Below are 22,122 nucleotides of genomic sequence, written 5' to 3' on the forward strand. Positions count from 1 at the left end.
TGCGCAACGGCAATATCGTGAACGATCTGCTGCGTTCCTCGAGTCTTCACGTTCATCCATTGACTGCCACAAAACGCTTCCGTGCACGCTCTTCACGCCCGTCACTGCTTTCTGCAGCCATGCGTTGCCGCTGCACACGCCTCGGATGCACGATCGGCACCCCTGTGTGACGCGTGCGCAGCAAGGACAAAGGAGAAAATATATTGCAGACGGCTGGGCATGGACCACACAGGGTCAAGCCAGCATTGCGGGCGATCGTGGTCTCGTGACAATCGTGAAATAGCCGGTATCTGAATGCACGAAGCTTCCTTAACCAGAGAAATATTTCTATCAAACGAGTGCTGTACTCACGAAACCAATGTGGAACTTGCTGGAAAAGCCTGCATTTGATGCATCATTCATTCATGAGAGAAGGATTTCTACTGTACAGCCGTCTGATCGTCAATGCCCCTCTATAAGCGAAGGGCACACGCGTCAGCTTATGTTCGCACCAGTTCCATCGCAGCATGGTCTGAAACACCTGACGGAGGCGATGACTCCAGCCTGGCACGATGCCGGTCTTCACTTCTTGCTGCCATTGCCCGGAGTGTACTTGCTCCCACCAGAACCGTTGTTGTAGTAAGTGGAGCCTAGTGTCTGTTAGTCACCATCGATAACGCTGCGTGCATTTAGCACCGCGAAAGCTATGGCCGGCATACCATTCGGGTTGGAGTAGTAGTAGCTCCCGTTGGCGTTGGAGTAGTGGTACGAGTTCTGGTTGCTGGCGGAGGCACCGTAGTCGCGAGAGCAGTAGTGATTGCCCTAGGCGCAGAGTCAGGTAAAGAGCTCGAGGTACGATATCTCTGCGATGCTTACCTGGGAGTTGGTACCACTGCTGGTGGTGGAATAGCCCTTGCTAGAAGAGCCGGAGGGAGTAGAAGAGTTCTTGGAAGACATTGTAGTGCGTGGTTTGTGGATGAGAAGAGGTTTGTAGTGGGAGTTGTGGTGGTGGCAGGAGAACGGTCTCGTTGCGTCAATGAGAAGGGGGGTTTTATACGGCCGACCTACCAGCATCATGTTGCGGGGTTGCGTCAAGATTTGTGACATGGTGTGTATTCACTTCGCTTTTGAGAAACTCGAATAAGCCAGATGCCCAGTACGAGTACCAGTGTTTGGGCCACAGGTGCTGCTGTTTGCTCAAGTGAAAGCTGTGAATGATCTGCGTGGTGGCTCATGAATTCTGACACACGGTGAAAGACATGGCATACCGTCGCCCAGGATATCGTGTGTACTGTGGCTTCTTGCAGGACTTGAACTACTAGCATCGTGAATGCAATATCTTGCAAGCGTGTACGATGATGCCTTGAAAAGTCCCAATGTCCAATATCGTTGGTCCACGATGTCCGCAAACTAGTGCAAGACGGTAGTCGTCGTTGAACACGAGGACATCTCGAGGTGATGAGAACAATGTGGGCAGAACTCTTCGAATTTGCTTATCGTGACTGTCCCAGACAAGCTGCGAAGAGAATAACTCACGAAAGACATCACTTCGAGCAAGGAGCCAGCGAGCTCGATACTCGTCGGAGATAAGACTTCGCCGTGGAAAAGTCGTGAGACCGTGTGTGCCTACACTTTCCAGCTCTCGCAAATCCCATCGCAGCCCCAGCAAGCCCCAGCGACAGATGTAACGCTCCCACACGGACTCGTCGGGGCCGTCATGGCAGTACCACAGTATTACTCTCCGAACCCTTCTGAAGTGAAACGTCGAAGAGCGCGAGTTTGGTACGAGCCAAGCATCACGCCACGGCCAAGCGATCGTGGGGTAGAGTTGAAATGGTTCGGAGAGTTTCGAATCATCTATGCGAAGGGATCGAGTAGAAGGGGACGGGAGGGCCAGTCCTTGCGGTAGAGTTGGCTCCGTGGACGCTGGAAGCATAAAGCGCCATGGCCTAAAGCGGCATGCGCAGCATTCATGATTTTGTCTGCTGTGTCTGGCGCTTCTGTCCAGCTACCGGATATGAACGATCTTGTGGAGCTCTTTTCACATGTGCCTCAAGCATGAGCTCTCAAAGATTGTCCAGCTTTGCTCAACGGACTGCTGCATCATGCCAGAAGTGCATTACTGCAGCAAATTATGGCGCGCATGTCTGCGCTGATGCCAAGCTAATGCATACCCAAGGACAAGCGTATGTGAATCCACAGGTGTTATTAGTCAGTGCATCTCCTAGCGAGGTTCTGTGCAAGCCATAGCGTGATGCCTTCGTCGGTAGTTAAGGGATGGAAGGAATGGTGCAAACTGCCCCGTAGTAGGAGCGAGATTGTCAGAGAGAAACGTTCTAGTGCAAACGCCCAAAGAAGCGTTAGTTTGATATCGCCTCAATGGCGTCAGAGGGCTCGCATAGAACACCGAACGTACGAATAGGGCTTATCGTTGCAAGTGCAAGCTGGAGCTAGAAGTGAGCTTTGCGCAAACAAGATACGCACAGGTACAGGATGATGTGCCTTATTACCACCGCATGCGTGATGTCGAACGGCGATCCGGCATCTGGCGGCTGGCTAGGGCTTGCCTGGGTGCCGGAAGTGGCTTTTCGGGTGGAGAACGCCTCGCCGGACAATTTCGTGGGGTGGTCCGATATCTCAGCCAGTGGAAGTCGTTGAATGGACTGGCTGCTGCACCACCCAGACGAACATCCATCAGCTTATGGTATCGTCCACGGTGGCATTACGACGCGAAGCGCAGGGCCGAACGATAATCGTCTTGCACGCATGTGTGCATACGCGGCTCCTCATACACGCTCCATCGCGGGAATCTTGACATGGTGCACCCTTCCGCGGTGAAATCTCACACGCGCCGTGGATGGTGAGAGAAAGGTCCGGGGAATGCAGATGGACTCCACTTAGATCTGCGACACACGTCTTCCAGCGGCTCTGCGCCCGACCACGCCGACCTCGTCAAAAGCCTTTTCGTCGAGGCAGGGACAATACCGCTCGGTGAGGACGGCAGTATCACGATCTTATACTCGCGACGCTCGTGCAGCGTTCGCCGGCAGTTTGGTGCATGGGCGCTCTAAAAGGCCGTGCTGAGACGAGGAGCGTGGACTGAGTCAGCCTAACGCGTCCCGGCAGTCTAAGGCGCGGTCGTGCGGGCAACGTGCAGGCGGCGTGGACGGTGGACGGTGTTTCAGAACCGCCGCGTGTGTGCGTGGGAGCAGGGTTAGCAGTCCAGCGGCCATGCAGCGTGTGTTGCACCCATTGGGACTGATGTCGGAAAGGTTGTGTCAAGTTTGGGCGTGGGGAGTAAAGTCCGTGGCTGGATGACGCCCTCTCTGGGCCAGTTGCAGGGGTTGTCGGAAGTCTAAGCAACATCGACGGCCCAGGGCCGCCGGGTCTGCGAGCGCCACCGATCGTCATTGGCGTCCCAGGCGCTGGCGCGCTGGTATGGACGAAGACGCAGTGCAAACGCTTCCGGCTCGCAAGTTGCGCGCTCCTGGCAGGAGATAGGCTCGAGCCTGCAGAGCTCACCGAGTGGCACCGTCCAACCGGGTGCCGCGGCGAGCACGGCATGCGCATCGCATCGCCGTGCGTTCGCGAGCCGTTGGCGTGAAGAAGGCGGTTGTGACACTAGGCGGCAACGCGTTGTCCGGCGAGGCGCTATGGCCGGTGATGTTACCATACGCCCGTTAAGGTTGGTGTCGTTCTGGAGGAGGTCCCCATCGCCAGCTATCATCCCATGCGAGACCCTTGTCCGAGCCGCTATCTAATTATCATCATACCCACCTCCCGCGGCCCTGGATTCTCACACTACGTTCGACTTTTACTGCGGAGGGGACGGCATCGCGTCTACAGCGTCTTGAATGCACTCCGCCACCTGCCTATTGTCTAATAACATTATCTCGGCCTGGATATCAAAAAGCATTCGTTGGCTGGTCCACACGTGAATGCTGTTGACATCGCCTGGCAATAGGATTTCACGGAGCGACAGGAGGCGATCTCAATCACCTGCGCGATCTTCCACGCCTTGGCTCCTCCAGAGCTATCATGGAGCCGAGATTAAATCGTGACAGAGCACAGTCGAAAACCCGCAGGTTCAACGGGGTTGCAAAGACATCGCCTCGATGGGATTGTCTCCGAAAGGTTGGTGGACAATCAGACTTACGCCTTTCCACGAGCCCAAGCTAACATGATGCAAGGATCACGATCTATGGTACGAGGACGCTAATTGCCTGGTTCACTTTCATGCAGATGGTTCATCAAAACGAGGCCCAAGCCTGAAGATACCTTTTGCCGCCGTCCAACTCTCGAATTGCTCGTATCTCCTCGACCAATGCCTCTCGGTTCGAAGAGAGTCAACGATATCACAGACTTCTGACAGCGGATATGATTCCTGCGGTTCTCCATCGCCACAGCCAAAGATTTATGATCTATTCGTACCTGCACCAGTGGACCTTAGTCGCGAGCAAGCCTACACATACCACGTAACAACTCGGAACTTCTTCGCTTTCCTCTTGAATCAAGCTCTGGTTGGCGAGAAACTCGGACTTGCTTTGATCGAACTCTGGCAACGAGCGCAAGATTGGCAACCACAGGACGATGCAAAAGCTCGATTGTTGAGCTACTGCGACCAGCAAGGCTACCTCTCACTGGCGGAGAACGTACAATATGCGACTGCGATTCTCAATCTCGCGGAGAAGGCTCATTTCCGGGAACTGTGGACAAACTCTTTCGTACACTGTGTGGGCATGCACGACAGCTTTGATTTAGGTCCAGATCATACCGAACTCAGCAACATGACCAAAGCGCTCCTCACAAGGGCTTCTTTGGAGATGGATCTTCACTTGTCACGCGTGATGCGAGCGGTCGGTTCGTTTCTTGAGGAAGAGTTTGGCATCGACCGTCTAGGGCTCTCAAAACCGGCTCGCGCTCACTTGGATCGATTCCGGTGCTTTCTTTCTACTCATTACATGGAACAGCTCGGATACTTCCCGCCCAGTCACAGTGATCCATACGACAACCAGTTATGGCACGATCTCCACAATGATTTCGACAGCCTGTACGAGCTCTTGGCGGACACTAAGTCGGACGATGATATGAACAATGCCTCCAATGCCAGCGGAGGAATCTGCTGTTTGCAGAACACCTACGCTTTCAATGAACGATATGGGTGCGAGCCATTGCCGCATCCGTCTCCGCTCTTACCGGCAGTTTCAGAGGCGAAGCGATCAACTGATACTCAACGATCACTGCGCAGCCTGAGACTCGTGCGCTCAAATTCAAGCTCAGAAGTCCACCTACCGCCTCGAATGGCGCTCGCTCAGGCAACGAACAGCCTGCCTGATCGGACAGCCAACCGAAAAATTGTCGACGCTTACCGCCGTTTCGAGAGATCGCGCCCCGAAGAGAAAATCACTGTGCAGGAAGCCCGAAAGGTCCGCTGGCTGCTCATCTACGGCGTTCTCCAAATGCTCAAGAGCATTACAAACTCACCTGCTGGTGTCGAGGTCGGGTCAGCGTCGTACCCTCTGTGCGTTCTGACAGTGGCCTCACCTGCATGGCAAGACGACCAACCGGATGAGGTAACCAAATCGACATCTTCGAACAGCACTCTCGGTAAAGGAGAGGATTTCCCGTCGACCCCAGATGAGGGCCCACGCCCCAGCACCGAAGGACGCATTTCCATCCACCCAGACTGCGAAGCGGACAACGCCGCCGATTATTTTTCCAACTCTCGACGCAGTTCGGTCAATGCCCAGGATCTCACCCCACCACCGCTCCGCATCCAGCACCCTACACGCACTGCATCCATTCGCATGAGCATGAGCTCCAGCGTCCACTCCCTGCAGCGTTCATTCAGTCTCGCTCGACGGAACAGCTCGCGAAAATCAATGCAAGCTCCCAGGCACCGTAGACAAGGGTCATATGAGATCGTAGGTCAGGGATTTGGAAGTAGCACTCAGCGAAGGGAGGCATCTCACCGCGAGGCCTTAGAGGGATTGGAAGGCGCCTCGCAAGATTCCCCGGCACAGAAGTCTGTTGGCACGACACACAACCCCTGGCAAGAGTTCGATTTCGGCCTCCACAATGTCGCAGAAGAGCCAATCTTAAACGACTGCCATCTCGACTCAATGTTCAGCTTCGAAGAACTGGGCCAACGCGAGCAAACACCCACCGAGCCCGAATACGCCCGCGACCTCGACCGCGTCGACGAATACGACAAAACCGCCCCTGGCAACCGCAACTCCTGGCTCGCCACAGACGCAGACTTCACCACCGCCATCCCGTCGTCCTCCCGGCCCGGCCCCGACGAGCCCATCTCTGCCACAACCTGCTCCACAGACCCGAACTCCTTGCGCTCCTCCTACCTCGCCGAAGACTGCGTCACGCCGGCGACCATGTACTCTTCCCCCGCAGAGAGCCCGCTCTCCTCACCACGCCACAGCTTCAAATCGTCGTCCTACTTCCCCCGGCCAAAACACATCAGCCTCCTCGACTCGCAATCCGAGCCCGAACCCTCGGCCCGACCCAGCCTGAACGCAGGCTGCTACTGCCCGAGCGGGCTCGAGAGGCAGACGTCCGTTACGCCTGCGCTTTCGCGCTTCTCGTCGTACCGCATGGGCAAAGATCCGCGGATCAGTGAGGATGAAGGACACAGTGTGGCCGGAGAAGAGTCGCAGCCGCGATTCAGCGCTGTCTACGAGCTAGAAGCTACGGAGTCGAATGCCTCTGTGTCGGACGAGGTGCGCGGGAGGGTCAGGGCAAGGTCGGACGCGGCTGGGTTTTCTTTTGTTCACTGATCTGATGATACCCCAAACTGGAAGGACTTTCTTTTTTTTTTTTTTTTCGATCGGAAATTTTACAGAGGGAGGATTGCCTGTCGCAAGACAGGCTCGAAAACTTGTTGCGGGCGATGCTATTTCAAGATCCTTCACGGGATAGTGCTAGTGAGACTGGTTGATAGAAAAAGTACGCTCTGCTTACTCGGGGGAAAAGCGATCGTTCGATTCCTTCAAAATATGCGTTCAATTCGACCAACTCATTACGCGAGAATCAGTTTCTGTGATTCAGGATACTCTACCTCACAAGGATCGAAGTCTTGATGTTCCAAGCGAGCCACAGACTTCGCCAAAGTCAGACCCACTTCTCAATCCTCACTGTCCATCAAGGTGACGGATCCTCGTTCTCACCCAGTCTTGGAAGCTTGGCGAGACGAACATGCCACGGACCAGAGCGTGCATGGCGCGAAGGATGCTGCAAAGAGGTTATAAATTTTCGCTGTTGAAAATGCCTGCATCTTCGGTGTCACGTTCGCGATGACAACCAGGCCCCGAAGACCAACGACGGCAGGGCGCAACTACAGCCCTCTGCGGTCGGCTGTGATACTTACGCTTTCTTTTCTGTTGCCTTTGTTATGGCATGCGTATTCAGACAGACTGTCGGAGATTAATGTGCCGGCTCTTTGGCGAAGGAGTGAGGGTGTGGTTGGCGAGAGCTCGCTGAACGCGACTTCCCCGGCGCCGGTTTTTGCCAATCAGCAGACGGTTCGTCCAGAATGAACGCCGAGCGAAATGCTTCGTTCATTAACCTTCATCACAGGAAGATGCAGCTCGTATGCTTCAAGACCTGCGCCGGGATTCTGGCAAGTGGAACAGCAACCATCCTCGGTACCGCCTCTTGAACTCGCTGAAAGCGTATCTCCGCTATGGAGAGGAGCGGACGGCCGACTTGGATACCTGGAGGAAGCGGTATAAGAAGCTGTCGCGGGAACAGCGATCGGTATGCGTTGTCAGAGAATTTCGCAACAAGGCGATACTAACACTTTGAAAGAACCTTGAGCGCACAGTCGGCTATACCAACAAGCTCAACACGGTGGAAGCCCTCATGATTAAGAACTCTGGTCTGGCTGAAGATATCCTCAGCTATGGCCTGAAGTTCTATGGCGTGGCTAGGTTAGAGCTCGACGAATTTGTGGAAGACACGAAGAACGAAACGAACAAGCAAAAGGGCAACACGCTGTATGCCGTGAAGCACTTCGTACGCGATTGGTCCAACGAAGGGTTATACGAGCGGCAAACGACTTATCCGTGTGTTCTGGACGCAGTCAGAAAGGAGTTCCCAGCGACTTCTCCGTCGACGCCTGCAAAAATCCTGGTTCCTGGCTCCGGGCTTGGAAGACTAGGCCACGAGATCGCCGCTCTCGGAGACTTCGAAGTGACGATGAATGAGTTCTCCTACTCGATGAATATCGCCTACCACTACATCACCACGCTCAGCTCCGTCAACGCTAGCGCAATCCACCCCTACATCGACTGGTGGTCTCACCGCGCGACAACAGCCGACTTGACAAGAAGCGTGTCCTTCCCAGATAACATCTCCATCCTCTCTCAGCCATCAATTTCCCTGATCGAAGGCGAATTCACCACAGCCCTCAAACCCCACTTAGGAACCTACGATGCACTCGTCTCGCACTTCTTCATCGACACCGCAACCAACATCCTCACGTACCTGGAGACCATCCACGCCATGCTCAAGCCGGGCGGCGTCTGGATCAATTTCGGGCCTCTGCTATACGGCTCGATGCCGACTCTGCAGCTTTCACTCGACGAGGTGATCGCGATGGCCGAGAGCTTGGGATTCGAGCTCGAGCAGCCGGGCGAGGGATGCGGGCGGGTGATGGGGTTCGATTCGAGGGTGAGAGGGGCGCATGTGCCGTATGCGCATGATGAGGAGAGTTTGAATAGGAATGCGTATTTGGCGCAGCATTGGGTTGCGAGGAAGAAGAAGTAGACGTTATGTGGCTTGCGCTTAGGTTGCCAAATGGCTTTCGTCAGTCTCAAGAATCACATCAAATAGACATTTCACAGGATGCATTGAACCTTGTGCCACCTGAAATGGATTAAATTCCATATTTCTGCTTGTCGAGACGGCTTAGTGTTGTGTTCAAGTGGAGAACATGATTCGCCCTCGCATGCCGATCTGGGACAAAATAGCGCGAGGCAAAAGATGATGGGGTTCCTCGGCTCGAAACCGAGCTCCTCACTTCAGGTTGCTCCATCTTTCAAAATGTACATGGATGACCACGGACCGGCTGCGGTGGTCTATACACGCCATGCACCTTTTGGAAGCAATGTTAGTTCAAAGTTGAATCTGAACGGAGTCAGGGCTCGCTCGTTTCGCCAGGAATTGCATCCAGGCGAGCTTCCGCGACACTCGGTTTTTCTACATTACGTGGATATCGATTACCCAAATACCAACGGGAGCTCTGCGCAGGAGTGCCTCTGAGCAAAATGTCTGCAGAGTCCGACATCAGCTCGCACTTGCTCGAGCCACCCGAGCCCGGCGATGAACGGAACGCTTTCATCAAGCTCGACCCACCTGGCTTCTTCATCAGACATCCGCCCAAGCCTCACTTACTCGAAAGCTTCATCACACCAGACGAGCTGCTTTTTCAGACAATCCACATGGGCGCAGCCGTCGTGGATCAAAGTAAATGGATGTTGGTGGTGGATGGACTGGTGCAGAAGCCATTCGCGATCAATCTCGAAGCGCTCAAGAGGCTACCTTGTCGGACGATAACCTCTCTCCATGAATGCTACGGAAGCCCCCTCAAGCCAGCTACTACTGCACTCTGGCGGATAGGCAACGTTCAGTGGACCGGCGTGCCACTCAATCTATTGTTAGGAATTGCAAGGCCACTATCGGAAGCATCATACGTATGGTCAGAAGGGTTGGATTGCGGCGAGTTCGCCGGCGTTGAATCAGATCGATATCAGAAAGACTTGCCAATGGAGAAAGCGATGAGCGATGAAGTCCTGTTGGCATTCGAGATGAACGGGAAGCCGCTTTCCCAGAAACGAGGAGGGCCGGTGCGTTTAGTGGTGCCCGGATGGTTCGGTACGAATTCCACCAAGTGGATTTCGAGGATCACTTTGCAGGAGCACAGGGCTACTGGACCTTTCACGACGAGGTTCTACAACGAGCCGGATCCCTCTGGTCCAAAAGGCGCGATGCGGCCGGTGTGGAGTGTTGAACCCAACTCGATGATTGTCAAACCCCGACCGGACGAGAAATTGACCAGTCTTGAGGTACGAGTCGAGGGTTGGGCGTGGAGTTCAAGAAACGACAATACTGTTGAGGTTAGTTTTGACGATGGCCAGTCATGGATGGGCGCCAAGGTGGAGCCGCGCGTGGACTTTAGCTGGCAAAAGTTCAGCTTTGTGACAGCTCTCGACTCAGGCAATTATAAAGTGATGGCGAAGGCGACGTCGCGTGATGGCCTTTCGCAACCACTAAGTGGAAGGCGGAATCATTGCCATAGTGTAGCATTTCGTGTTACAGGAGATGCTGTGGATGCTATTCAATGAAGCAAAGACCATTGGAGGCAGGATATTGACCCACACCAATCATGGTGTACATCAACAAAGTGGAAGACTTATGCTGTAATTTTGCCTGTACGTGTAGTATGCAAGCATGCTCCCAATCAGGCAGCTATGCGAAGTGAATCACTCCGGCTTACCTTCCGCTTCCGCTTCAGCCTCCCCTCCGCCGCCAAGCCCAAGATTTCACGCGGCAAGTCACGAATTGTGCGAAGAAGTCAACGGCGAGCATAGGAGCGTCCCTCGCCGCAGTAATTCCCGAGAAACCCGCCAGATCGCGCACGAGGCCGACCCGCGACCGCGAACTTCATCAACACCCTCGACGAATCGACCGCGCGCCGCCCGCATCCTCACACAACCATGCCCGGTCTTCCTAAGCTCTCCCTCGTGGAGGGTTCCTTCGAGGAACTCGCGCTCGAGCTCGCCGTCTACATTGATGGCATGAAGGGCGAGAGCTCGACAATCGCCGCCGACATCACTCCTCTTCTTAAAGACCCGGAGCAGGAGGGAAGGCCACAGGAGTCGAACAAGGATGCCGTGCTTAAGAAGCTCGTGACTTCCAGCGCTATCCTCAACACTGCCGCCGAGAGGGAACTGCAGGCTGCATACAACCTCCTCATTCACCTTGTGTCGCTCTCAGAAGACCCCGAGACCTACCTCCCGCCTATCTGCAAGAACCTCACCCAGCCCATCACCTCCTCCCCCGCGAACGGCACTGGCATCGCTCTCGGCATCTTGGGCTCCATTTTCAACACCATTGACCCCGATGACGAGACGCGCTTCTACGTTCTCCTTGCGATCGTGGACATGATCAAGAAATCTGGCAACTACGACACCCTGGCACCGCAGCTCAAGAGCCTGGATGCGTGGGTAGCGGAGTGGGAGCTGAACCCCGCGGAGCAGAGGAAGCTCTACCTTGCCATTTCCGAGACCGCCGCCGCGTGCAAGAACGCCGAGTCTAGCTACACATACCTTCTGAAGGCACTCAGGACAGTGCAGGACGACGCAACCTCCAAGGAGGCCCACGACCTCTCCCTCAAGGCCCTCAAGGCCGCCCTCCAGAAGGACAAGCAGTTCGACTTCCAGGATCTCACTTCCCTCGACAGCGTCCAGGCCCTCCGCAAGAGCGATCAGACCTGGTCTGAGCTGCTCGAGGTCTTCAGCGCCGAGAACTTCGAGGATTTCTCCGACTTCAAGGAGAGCAACGGCTCTTTCCTTTCCGACAACAACCTGGACGAAGACGCGCTTGACCGCAAGATGCGTCTGCTCACTCTCGCCTCGCTCGCCGCCCAGGCATCACAGACCCGCACCCTTCCCTACGCCCAGATCGCCAAGGCCCTTAACGTGCCTACTGACGACGTTGAGATGTGGGTCATCGACTGCATCCGCTCCGGCCTGGTGGAGGGCAAGCTCAGCCAGCAGAAGCAGGAGTTCCTCATCCACCGCAGCACCTACCGCGTATTCGGCGAGAACCAGTGGCGCGAGGTCGCCAGCAGACTGGAGAACTGGAGGAGCAGCCTGGTCAACGTGCTGTCCGTGATCCGCACGCAGAAGGAGGAGTTCATCCGGGAGAAGGAGGCCGAGCTCAACGCGCCGCAGAACGGCCAGGGCTACAGGCCCAACATGCGCCAGAGGAATGCGCCTGTCGAGGTCGAGTAAGCGTTGTCGGTTTGTTCGGGTTTAATGGAGTCTTTTTTGGGACAGCGGGAAGATGCATTGCAAAGTTTATTACGGTTAGGCAGATGAGACGAGACGTCGGTCGGGATATATCGGATTCTCTCATCGCGCTCGGCATCCGAAAGACATTGATGATTCAATGAAAAGACATTATTCAGCTCTGTAAGATCTTTATTGCATTTTTATTGTTCATTCGTGGGAGAATTGGTCTGAAATGAGTGATACACGGTACATAGAAGATGCAGCCTTCGAGCCACTGACTTGGTAGCAGCGACGAATGTCCATATCCGTCGAAACGCCGCAAAAACTATACTTACTCTCCGAGCAGTTTCTCGTATTCAGCAGCCTGATAAAGTCACCCACGACGCCCATTATCCCAACCAACTCCTTCGACATCCCGTCTCATCCCATCTCAGTCATCAAAACTCACCGCTTCTCCCCAACCTTCCCCCTAATCAAACCCCACCACGCCACCAACATCTCCACGCGACACAGCAGCAGGAACGCCTCGACGCCCACAAACCCCAGCACGAACAGCGTCGCGACCGCCAGGCTCTCCGGCAGGATGAAGGCGCGCGTCAAGCCCAGGCACTTGTTGCGGTCCTGGCTGCTGATCAGGCACACGATCCAGGGGATCAGCTCGTCCGTGTTCGCGAACGCCCGCCGCGTCAGCTCGTCGTCGAACACGATGAAGACCACGCAGACCATCGCCGTCGTCGCGATGGCGACCGCCACGATGGCGAGCGAGCGCCATTGCAGCGCGAGGGCTTCGTAGACGCGGCGGGCCGTGGCGCGGGCGGTGCGCGAGCGCGAGGAGCCGGTTAGGGATTCGGCTTGTGAGCTGTCGGCGGTGGGCGTACCGTGCAGGCGGCTGGTGAGGTAGACTTTGATGCAGTAGGCGAAGGTGGCGGCTTGTAGGAGGCAGGCGAGGGCACCGAAGGCCAGCAGCCAGCCCCAGTAGGTACCGATGGAGCCGACGTTGACGTGGCAGTAGCCGCCGAAGCGGTAGGAGACGCCGGCGTGGGCGAGTGTCGCGGCGGTCAGGGCGACGGTGATGGTCAGGGCCGCAGCGTTGGCGATCCAGTAGCTGATCTTGCCTGGCATCCAGGCCCAGCAGATCTGCAGGTGCATGAAGAGAGCGCGGATGAGCACCCAGGTCACGAGGAACATGCCGCCGAAAGCGGCGAAGGCACCGCTGAAGGCGCAGGTGAGGCTGGAAGATTGACCATGGGGCGTGATGGGATCGAAGCATTGATGAGGTTGGCGGGCGAGGGGGATGAGGAAGCCGAGCTCGAGGAGCATGAGACCGACGAGAAGTATGATGTTGAGATAGGCGCGGCGGCTGACTTCGACGGGTAGGACGATGTAGGATATCATCAGGATGATATTGAGGATGAAGCCGGTTACGTGCACCCAAGCCGCGCCGTCCGTATGTCGTTTGAAGTTGTCGCCATAGACCCAGTCGAAGACAGGGCAGGGAATGCAGCACGAAGACCCGTTATTGCTGATGTCCAATGGGTTTGGAGCACAGTTGCGGCCGGGAAAGACTTGTCGTGCTCTATTAGCTGGGCCGTTGCAATTCCTGGGACCGGAATACCAACATACAGCCTCCTTTGTATGGATGCAGCGATTCGGCGATGAATGGTCTGGGGCAGCCGCCGCCGTCTACGTTTCCCAGGTTTCCTAAGAGGGTCAAAAGATCGTTGTTGGTAGCCATTGATGTTGATCAGACCAATCTGATTCGAAGATGCATAAACTTAGGGCAGGATATTTTGAATCATAACGAGGCGTCGAGGCTTCCAGGATCCCGGATGATCGTCTGTGAACAAAGGACACATGGCGCGGCGCATGTCAATAGAACAGTCGTACCGATCCATTCCTCCGAGATGTACATTCCAGGGCCTTAACCCAGCAACCACAGCCCAGCAAATCCGAGGGACCAGAATGACCGAAGCGTCGATAAAGGAATAAGTCCACGTTTGAAGAGACTCAGTGTTGGTTCAACCGGCGGGTGGCTTGATGAAGCGTGTGTGCTTTGCTACAGGCGGCAAGCTGAAAAGCTGCAACAACTGTTGAGTTGTCCACAACCTCGTGTACGGCAATCTATTGCAGCTTAATGCCGCAGTAGGCAATACCAAAAACCTGAGCGTAATGGCACTATGGTAAACGATTGAAGCGTGCAAGTGGTTGGAATTGTAACATGCAAAGTGGTATCCATTTGAACAATTAAATGACCATTTCTTATAGTCATACAATCAAACGCCGCGATCCAATAAGTTCCCAGTGTCGGTCGTCATCCAATACATTCGTCTTGTCGTCGTAACATCATTACTTGCTGTTGGCAGTGCCCCTGGTGAACCTTTTCCATGTGTTAGTACTCTGATCGCGCAAGTTGAGGTCTCATTTTTATCGTCAATGACGTACTTGTTCCACATGTCACCGATGGGACCAGCTCCTCTGGGGACGGTCTGCTCCTCGAGGCTTGCCCTGCGAGCGGCGGCGTTGTCGTTCTGAGGGTCACGCTTCATGTTGGTGATCTTGTTGAAGAGCTCGCCAGACTGAGAAGAATTGTTAGTCTACATCAAGCGGTGAGTTTGCTTCAGTGAAGACGTACAGAGCGACGGTGGCCGTCAGTGGGGGTCTTGTTGTTCTGAGCGTCCATAATGGCTGGTGTGTTGGACAGAGTGGTTGTTAGGTAGATTGATTCCTTAATGTGTAGAACGGTGGAAGCGTGATAATGGTGCAACAGAGGTAGATGCAAGAGAAATGATCAAAGAAAAGAGCAGTCCATCCCAATTGCTCTATCTATACCACCAGCACCCCAGCCCGTCCCATCGGTCAACCCCTACCAGACGATCGCAAGCCCCTTCCATCATCGGGGTCCACGTACGACTCCTGTAGGTCATTCTTAACGGCTGCGGACCTGGCTCCAAATCAGATGCCCTGCGTAATAATCCGCGCCCCGAGCCACCTCGCGTGCAATGCGGCCATCGACTCCCCGCAGGAAGTGCTGAGGCGGGCCAGATCGCGCCTGCGGATCGTCGCGTGCCTGGATCGAAAGGCCGACCGCACCCCACCGACTCGGCGCCATTGGCTATTTTCGCGGGTAGGATCCAGGGACGATCTGATGTGATGAGATCAACGATCTTTGACAGGAATCTAAGCTTTCTGTTCGAGGCATGTGCTTCAACGCTGACGCTGCACTTGACGTCATGGCCGTTGGCTGCAAGGGAAGTGAAACGCTGATGGTCGTATTTTCTGTACCCTTTGGTGGTGAGCGCATGGAAACCCTGGGGAAAAAGCATTTCCCTGCGTTTGGGAGTGCATGCGTTGCTGCCGATGGGTTCTGGGATCGGCCCGTCGAGACGACTGCGATGACGACTCTACCTCGATCCGGGCCTTCGTGTCTGATAATTCGTGTTCCCAGGGCCTAGGGCGATCGAGCGGCGCAGGTAAACTGTATGCAAACCGATAGAGCTCACGAGGAACCGTACGATGTAAGGGCACCTGTCGATGCTGAGATAGCAGATGTCATTGATCCCTGACAGGTGTCCATCGAGGATCTAGATGTTTCACGCCGGACTTCAGAGTCGCAAGCATAGACAGCAAAGCGGCCGAGGTAATCATTTGTCTACATATTGCAATTCCGGTTTGTATTAATCTGGTAGAGTCTTGACGCTAAAACGATTGACGTACATCATTCGGTCATGCCTTACAACACATTTGTTCTCGGGTTCTTCGCATCAACCTACCCATGTTGGCCTGATGATGATTGCTCGGCCAGAAAGCCATCGAGAAGGGAGAAAAGAGTGGTAGTGAAACATCTCCTTGTTACTTCGACGCAGCGTACGACTAGGCCAGCCGACCGCTCGTCAATAGCGCCGCGTATCCGGCAGCGACATTTTTGCATCAAAGTCTTTCAGATGCCTTTTGCGGATTCCAGTGGGGATGGCAGCACGTCGCTCTCCACCTCGTTGTGGCTCCCACAGATTTTACTTAGCCTGAATGTAGATGGCGTGACGATCTCCCTGGATCAAACTGATTTCTCATCATGTTGAGGCAGAGCATAGCATGTCACATCCTCTAGTATTGCTCAATCATGGATCGTGGGCACGAACTTCCTTTCACCAAAGTCCGGAAGCAATGGCAGCACCCTAGACGCACTCACATGACCCTCATGTCACTCGTCTCCTTCCAAATTCCCGGCTTCGAAGATCTCCGACACAAACTTGTTTCTTCTCAATCTACAGAAGAAGGTAGCACGCTGACACATCTCGAATCATTCAAGAGCCCATTGCCCCCGTAAGAACATATCTCCGAGCCAGAACTGCTTCTCATGAGTCTACAGGAGAGGAAACCACTCGTGTCTCTCTCACATTACACCATTACATCTGGACTACTCACCCGTCCCTAGTGTCAGGGCTCCCCGCGTCACCTGTTTTATCTGTGTTTGATCGAGAGGGGATGGCAGCAGCTCAATACATCCTTCTCAATGCCAAACCAACCGTCGAAGCGCTCTCCGACCTAGAAGCACTTCTTAGTAGTCTGTGGGAGATGGTAGCACGCTCATGTTCATTACCTTTCTTGACACCATTCTCATGGCACAGAGATCTCCTCCCGACAAACTTGCTTCCCGTCGATCTAGAGAGGATAGTAGCACGTCACCTTGGCCCGATTGCGTCGAGAGAACATTTGTGCACACGAAAGATACATGCCAACAAAGAGCCCTTCTCCGCCCCGGCAACGTTCCTTGTCAGAATCCAGCGGCGATGGTAGCACCTCATCTCCCTACGCTCCTCGAGAAACAAACTGTGTCCCGAGAAGTCAGTTTTGGCAGGCTTCTCCGCCCAACAATCGCTTCTCAGTAGTCTAGCATCGATGATAGCACCTCACTAACCCTCACATCCCTTGAGAACGAATCAATTTCAGAAAGTCAAAACATACGGGCTTCTCCGCCCAAAAATAGCTTCTCAATAGTCTAGCATCGATGGTATCACCTCACATTCGCTTAGTTCCCCCTGAAAACGAACAAATCTCAGGAAGTCAAAGCAAACATGCCTCTCCGAGCCAAAATTACCTTTTCTGCAGTCCAGCACCGATGGTAGCACCTCAAATCCCCTTTTCTCACCCGAGAGCCACACAATCCGAACACGTCCAAAACAGCACATCACCAGCGCCAGGCATAACGTTTCAACAGAAAATTCATTACATCGTCCGATACCTATCAAAAAATCGACCCGAAAGGGGCAGAAGCCCAGGATTCCTGAATCCAAACCTGTAGCGCCCAGCGAAGAAAACCCACAAAAAAAAGTTTCCCCTCTACGCGAAGCGTCTACTTGACGATCTTGCAGACCAGGTCCTGGCTGTCGACCGAGTCGCCCTCCTTGACGCCGAGCGAGCCGATCTTGCCGGAGTGCGGGGCGGAGATGACCATTTCCTGCAAATCGTCAGCAAACCTGATATCAGCCACAGGGGGCGTTGTACATGTAAGACTTACCATCTTCATAGCCGAAAGCACCGCAACGGGGTCGCCCTTCTGCACCTCGCTGCCGTCCTTGACGCGGACCTCGACGACGACACCCGACATGGGGGCGCCGACCTGCGAGCTGTCGGAAGTGTCCGCCTTGGGGCGGGACTTGTTCTCGACGGCGGCGTGCTGGTCGTCGACGGTGACCTGGCGGACCTCGCCGTTCATCTCGTAGAAGACCTCGCGCTGGCCGGTCTGGTCGCTGAGCGGACCGATAGCGAGCAACTTGAGGATGAGAACCTTGCCCTTCTCGAGCTCGACCTGGAACTCCTCGCCGATCTCCGGGCGGTTGAGGAAGTACTTGGTCGGGAGGACGGACAGGTCGCCGAACTTGTCGGTGAACTTCTTGTAGTCCTCGAAGACCTTGGGGTACATGGCGTAGGAGGCGACGTCGGTCTCGGAACAGCCGCCGAACTTGTCCTTGAGCTCCTTGCGGATGGCGTCGAAGTTGAAGGGCTCGAGGTAGAGGCCGGGGCGCTTGTCCATCTTGCGGCGGTCGCGGAGGGCCTGGGAGCGGAGGGGCTCTGGGAAGCCGCCGTACGGCTGGCCCATGAGGCCCTCGAAGAACTCGAGGACGGAGGAGGGGAAGTCGAGCTCGGGGGCCTTGCGGAGGAGCTCGTCGGCGGTCAGGTTGTTGGAGACCATGAACTGGGCGAGGTCGCCAACGACCTTGGAGGTCGGGGTGACCTTGACAATGTCGCCGAGGAGGTCGTTGGCCTGCTCATAGGCCTTCTTGGTCTGGGCCCACTGGGCGCCGAGACCCTGCTGGGAGGCCTGGAAGATCAGGTTGGTGAGCTGGCCACCGGGGATCTCGTGCTCGTAGACCTCGGGGTCGGGGCCAGTGAGACCGGCCTCGAAGGGAGAGTAGACGAGGCGGACCTGGGCCCAGTAGCTGTCGATAGCACGGAGGTGCTGGGCGCTGAGACCGGGGTCAAGGTCGCCGCCCTCCAGGGATGCCGTGATGGCACCGATAGAAGGCTGAGAAGTCATGCCGGACATGCTGTCAGTGGCAGCATCAACGGCGTCCGCGCCGGCCTGGGCGCAGGCGACCATCGAGGCAACACCGGTACCGGCAGAGTCGTGGGTGTGGACGTGGATGGGGAGGTCGGGGTACTTCTTCCTAAGAGCGCCAACCAGGAGAGTTGCCGCACGAGGCTTGAGGACGCCAGCCATGTCCTTAATGCCTAGCACGTGCGCTCCCATCTTGACGATCTTGTCCGCCACGTCGAGGTAGTATTCGAGGGTGTACTTCTTCTCCGGGTTGAGCATGTCACCTACGAATCGTTAGCCGATGGTACTACCACGAGTGTCAGTGAGAAAGGGAGACCAGCCTGAATAACACAATGTTCCTTCAGCGATAGCGCCAGCCTTGAGAACAGCCTTAATGCCAACCTCCAACTGGTTGACATCGTTGAGAGCGTCGAAGACCCTGAAAATGTCCATTCCGTTCTTCTTCGCCTGCTCGCAGAAATGGTAGATAGCATTGTCCGGCAGCGACGAGTACGCGACACCGTTGGCGCCACGCAGCAGACACTGGAAAGGAATGTTGGGCACGAGCTTCCTCATCTTGCGCAGACGGTCCCAGGGGTCCTCGTACAGGAAGCGCATGGCGACGTCGAAGGTCGCGCCGCCCCAGCACTCGAGGGCCCAGGCGTTGCTGAGCGCGTAGGAGGTCTCGCGGGCGATGTTGCAGAAGTCGACGGTGCGGACGCGGGTGGCGAGGAGGGACTGGTGGGCGTCGCGCCAGGTGGTGTCCATGATGAGGCAGCCCTTGTTGGCGCGGACGGCCTTGACGAAGGCCTCGGGCCCCTGCTCGACGATGATGTTGCGCCAGCCCTTGGTGCAGGGGGCGGAGGTGTCGATGGGCTTGCCGTCGGGGCCGGCGATGGTGGGCATGATCACGTCGCCCTTGAACTTGGACTCGCCGATCTGGCCCTTGATCTGGGAGCCGTTGACGGCCAGGTCGCCGAGGTAGGTGAGCAGCTTCTGGGCGCGGTTCTGGCTGCCGATGAGCTTGAAGAGCTCGGGGGTGTCGTCGATGAAGGTGGTCCAGCAGGTGCCGTCGATGAAGGTCGGGTGGGTGAGGAGGGAGGCAAGGAAGGGGATGTTGGTCTTGACGCCGCGGATGCGGAACTCGACCAATGCACGGAGCATCTTTCTGCGGGCGATCTCGTAGGTCGAGCCCTGGCAGGTACACTTGACAAGCATAGAGTCGTAGTGAGGGGTGATGATGGCACCAGCGAAACCGTTGCCACCGTCGAGACGGACACCGTTGCCACCGGCAGAGCGGTAGACCTCGATCTTGCCGGTGTCAGGCTTGAAGCCCTGAGAGGGGTCTTCAGTGGTGATACGGCACTGAATGGCAAAGCCACGAGTGGTGATGCGGTCCTGGGTCAGACCAAGCTGCTCGAGGGAGGCACCGGCAGCGATCTGGATCTGAGCAGCGACAATGTCGATGCCAGTGATCTCCTCAGTAATGGTGTGCTCAACCTGAATACGCGGGTTGATCTCGATGAAGTAGTAGCGGTTCTGTTGGTCAACCAAGAACTCGGCAGTACCGGCGTTGCGGTAGTTGACAGACTTGGCGAGCTTGACAGCATCAGCAAGAATGGCATCCCTGGTCTCAACAGGGAGATCCTTGGCCGGAGCAAGCTCGACGACCTTCTGGTGTCGTCGCTGAACGGAGCAGTCACGCTCGAACAGGTGGACGACGTTGCCGTGGCTGTCACCAAGGAGCTGGACCTCAATGTGCTTGGGCTTGTGGAGGAAACGCTCGACGAAGACAGTGCCGTTGCCGAAAGCAGACTTGGCCTCGGAGGTCGCACGCTCGAAAGAGTCCTTGAGCTCCTCCTGCTTCCAGACGACACGCATACCACGTCCACCGCCACCGAAGGCGGCCTTGATGATGATCGGGAAGCCGTACTCGTCGGTGAATTTCTTGACCTCCTCGTACTTCTCCACGGGGCCGGGTGTACCAGGGACAACAGGGACCTCGCACTTCATAGCGAGCTCACGAGCAGACACCTTGTCGCCAAGGTTCTTGATAGTGTCGGGTGTAGGGCCGACCCAGATAAGGCCAGCATCTTCCACCTTTTGCGCGAATTCGTAGTTCTCACTCAAGAAACCGTAACCGGGGTGGATGAGGTTGACGCCTGTGGACATTGGTTAGAGAATGAGGTTGAAATAGGCAGTGTTCTAAATTTGGCTCTCTGGTCCAGTGCGAAAATCCAAGGAAGGAACGACCAAGCCAACGTCAGATGAGTTGTGTCTGCGGTAATCCAGAGATCTGGATACACCATGGTCTTAGATCACACCTCATCTTTGGAGGTCACATAAAGGAGGCCAATGCCTGTCCCTTCCATGGAAAATTGCATAAACTGGGAAAAACCAAAAATAAAAAGCCAAGTCAACTCACCATGGTCAAGCGCAATCTTAATAATCTCATCACCGGCCAAGTAAGCAGCAACAGGCGTGTACTGGCCACGCTTGCCGATCACGTAGGCCTCGTCGGCCTTCTGTCTGTGCATACCCAGGCGGTCCTCGTAGGAGAAGACGGCGACAGTCTGCAGGGACAGCTCGTGGGCGGTACGGAAGATACGAATGGGGATCTCGCCGCGGTTGGCGACGAGCAGCTTGCTGAGGTGCATGATGCTGCTGTTGGCGCGCAGGCGGTGGTGGACGGTGTTGGCGGTGTGGTGGGTCTCGCCGTGCTCGTCCGGCGTGCCGAACTCGTGGTTGTTGGCGGCGTCGGCCATGATGGTCGCGCGGTTGCTGGCCGCGAGGTCGGAAGACATGGCTGTGTGTGAGAGGGAGGGAGAGAGGGGGAGGTATGGAGGAAGAAATTGGCAGAGACGAGAAGACGTCGGTGGTCGTGTGTAGTGGTCGACGCCGGCTCAATGCCTCGGCTGGTCAACAATAAACCCCAATGGCAGCCGGCTGCTCAATCGCAACGCTTGGAGGATGGAAGCTTGGGTGGGAGGAGGGGTTGCGGTGTGTGTATGGAGGAGGAAGAGGGTGCGAGGAGAGGAACAGGCAGGACGGTGGGCATACGGTATTACTACCACTGACTGGGCAGGGCCAAAAGGTTAAAGCTCGAGCTCCTCAGCGTGGATTGTCGCGTCCCGCCCGAGCTCCCTCCAGAGCCATATGACGAGCGCGCGGCCCGTGCACGCGAGCCCCGCGCCCACGGGGAGCGACAAGGCTGCGCCGAGGGCAGGGCTCGCCGCTTCCGACATCCCCCGTTCGCGCCCACGCGCTCGGAAAGAGTCGCAAAAAAGCACTAGAACCCGCCTTCTTGCTTCCATCAAGCATCGCAGACCTCTCTGACACCTCTTGGGCGCTATACAGCTGCTCTGGCGACGACCGGCTGTCGCTGGCCCTATGCGCTGCCCTGGGCCCGGCGAAATCTGCTGAGCCACCAAGACTGGTTGAGGCCACGCGCGCCCCACCCCAGCACACTCGCGCCGGAAAAAAGACACACACGTTGCCCAGAGAGGGCGCGCGCGCGCTGTGGCAGGCCAGAGCCGCAGAGATAACCACCGCCTCCCACGCTGCACCCGGCCGGCCTTT

At 55.9% G+C, this 22,122-nt stretch overlaps 8 protein-coding genes across 8 annotated transcripts; 4 read left to right on the top strand and 4 right to left on the bottom strand.

Moving 5' to 3' along the window:
- Positions 1 to 366: 366 nt before the first annotated feature.
- Positions 367 to 1,819, bottom strand: WHR41_02860 (uncharacterized protein). Its single transcript, XM_069371466.1, has 3 exons — positions 856 to 1,819; positions 699 to 801; positions 367 to 629 (listed from the first exon to the last, which is right to left on the bottom strand). Exons 1-3 carry the CDS (start codon positions 1,084 to 1,086, stop codon positions 562 to 564), a joined length of 402 nt encoding a protein of 133 aa, XP_069231399.1. The 5' UTR covers positions 1,087 to 1,819; the 3' UTR covers positions 367 to 561.
- A 2,189-nt stretch (positions 1,820 to 4,008) lies between these two features.
- WHR41_02861 (uncharacterized protein) lies at positions 4,009 to 6,770 on the top strand (the record flags this gene model as incomplete). Its single annotated transcript, XM_069371467.1, has 2 exons — positions 4,009 to 4,113; positions 4,170 to 6,770. The coding sequence occupies exons 1-2, from the start codon at positions 4,018 to 4,020 to the stop codon at positions 6,768 to 6,770; spliced, it is 2,697 nt and encodes an 898-aa protein (XP_069231400.1). The 5' UTR covers positions 4,009 to 4,017.
- A 501-nt stretch (positions 6,771 to 7,271) lies between these two features.
- WHR41_02862 (uncharacterized protein) lies at positions 7,272 to 8,853 on the top strand. Its single transcript, XM_069371468.1, has 3 exons — positions 7,272 to 7,514; positions 7,570 to 7,749; positions 7,801 to 8,853. The coding sequence occupies exons 1-3, from the start codon at positions 7,287 to 7,289 to the stop codon at positions 8,758 to 8,760; spliced, it is 1,368 nt and encodes a 455-aa protein (XP_069231397.1). The 5' UTR covers positions 7,272 to 7,286; the 3' UTR covers positions 8,761 to 8,853.
- Positions 8,854 to 9,260: 407 nt separating this feature from the next.
- Positions 9,261 to 10,337, top strand: WHR41_02863 (uncharacterized protein; the record flags this gene model as incomplete). The annotated part of the gene is made up of 1 exon (XM_069371469.1): positions 9,261 to 10,337. The coding sequence occupies one exon, from the start codon at positions 9,261 to 9,263 to the stop codon at positions 10,335 to 10,337; it is 1,077 nt and encodes a 358-aa protein (XP_069231398.1).
- A 372-nt stretch (positions 10,338 to 10,709) lies between these two features.
- On the top strand, positions 10,710 to 12,008 carry WHR41_02864 (uncharacterized protein; the record flags this gene model as incomplete). The annotated part of the gene is made up of 1 exon (XM_069371470.1): positions 10,710 to 12,008. One exon carries the CDS (start codon positions 10,710 to 10,712, stop codon positions 12,006 to 12,008), a length of 1,299 nt encoding a protein of 432 aa, XP_069231403.1.
- A 444-nt stretch (positions 12,009 to 12,452) lies between these two features.
- WHR41_02865 (uncharacterized protein) lies at positions 12,453 to 13,743 on the bottom strand (the record flags this gene model as incomplete). Its single annotated transcript, XM_069371471.1, has 2 exons — positions 12,453 to 13,573; positions 13,632 to 13,743. The coding sequence occupies 2 exons, from the start codon at positions 13,741 to 13,743 to the stop codon at positions 12,453 to 12,455; spliced, it is 1,233 nt and encodes a 410-aa protein (XP_069231404.1).
- Positions 13,744 to 14,047: 304 nt separating this feature from the next.
- Positions 14,048 to 15,029, bottom strand: WHR41_02866 (uncharacterized protein). The gene is made up of 3 exons (XM_069371472.1): positions 14,641 to 15,029; positions 14,451 to 14,584; positions 14,048 to 14,385 (listed from the first exon to the last, which is right to left on the bottom strand). The coding sequence occupies exons 1-3, from the start codon at positions 14,686 to 14,688 to the stop codon at positions 14,355 to 14,357; spliced, it is 213 nt and encodes a 70-aa protein (XP_069231401.1). The 5' UTR covers positions 14,689 to 15,029; the 3' UTR covers positions 14,048 to 14,354.
- A 2,329-nt stretch (positions 15,030 to 17,358) lies between these two features.
- pyc (Pyruvate carboxylase) lies at positions 17,359 to 21,347 on the bottom strand (the record flags this gene model as incomplete). Its single annotated transcript, XM_069371473.1, has 4 exons — positions 17,359 to 17,463; positions 17,524 to 18,827; positions 18,885 to 20,705; positions 20,969 to 21,347. The coding sequence occupies 4 exons, from the start codon at positions 21,345 to 21,347 to the stop codon at positions 17,359 to 17,361; spliced, it is 3,609 nt and encodes a 1,202-aa protein (XP_069231402.1).
- Between the last annotated feature and the right edge of the window lie 775 nt (positions 21,348 to 22,122).

This window comes from Cladosporium halotolerans, assembly GCF_011745625.1.
Source record: "Cladosporium halotolerans strain TM138-S3 chromosome Unknown Sca7, whole genome shotgun sequence".
In the NCBI taxonomy this organism is placed as follows: Eukaryota; Fungi; Ascomycota; class Dothideomycetes; order Cladosporiales; family Cladosporiaceae; genus Cladosporium; species Cladosporium halotolerans.

Bases quoted from the DNA above. Each gene is read 5' to 3' on its own strand.
- WHR41_02866 (XM_069371472.1), bottom strand. From the start codon at position 14,688: ATGGACGCTCAGAACAACAAGACCCCCACTGACGGCCACCGTCGCTCT. The intron at 14,585-14,640 runs GTACGTCTTCAC...AATTCTTCTCAG, and splicing joins CTGACGGCCACCGTCGCTCT to TCTGGCGAGCTCTTCAACAA. The intron at 14,386-14,450 runs GTACGTCATTGA...CACATGGAAAAG, and splicing joins ATCGGTGACATGTGGAACAA to GTTCACCAGGGGCACTGCCA.
- WHR41_02862 (XM_069371468.1), top strand. From the start codon at position 7,287: ATGACAACCAGGCCCCGAAGACCAACGACGGCAGGGCGCAACTACAGC. The intron at 7,515-7,569 runs GTTCGTCCAGAA...CCTTCATCACAG, and splicing joins TTTTTGCCAATCAGCAGACG to GAAGATGCAGCTCGTATGCT. The intron at 7,750-7,800 runs GTATGCGTTGTC...ACACTTTGAAAG, and splicing joins TGTCGCGGGAACAGCGATCG to AACCTTGAGCGCACAGTCGG.
- WHR41_02860 (XM_069371466.1), bottom strand. From the start codon at position 1,086: ATGTCACAAATCTTGACGCAACCCCGCAACATGATGCTGGTAGGTCGG. The intron at 802-855 runs GTAAGCATCGCA...CTCTGCGCCTAG, and splicing joins GCAGTGGTACCAACTCCCAG to GGCAATCACTACTGCTCTCG. The intron at 630-698 runs GTATGCCGGCCA...AACAGACACTAG, and splicing joins CTACTACTCCAACCCGAATG to GCTCCACTTACTACAACAAC.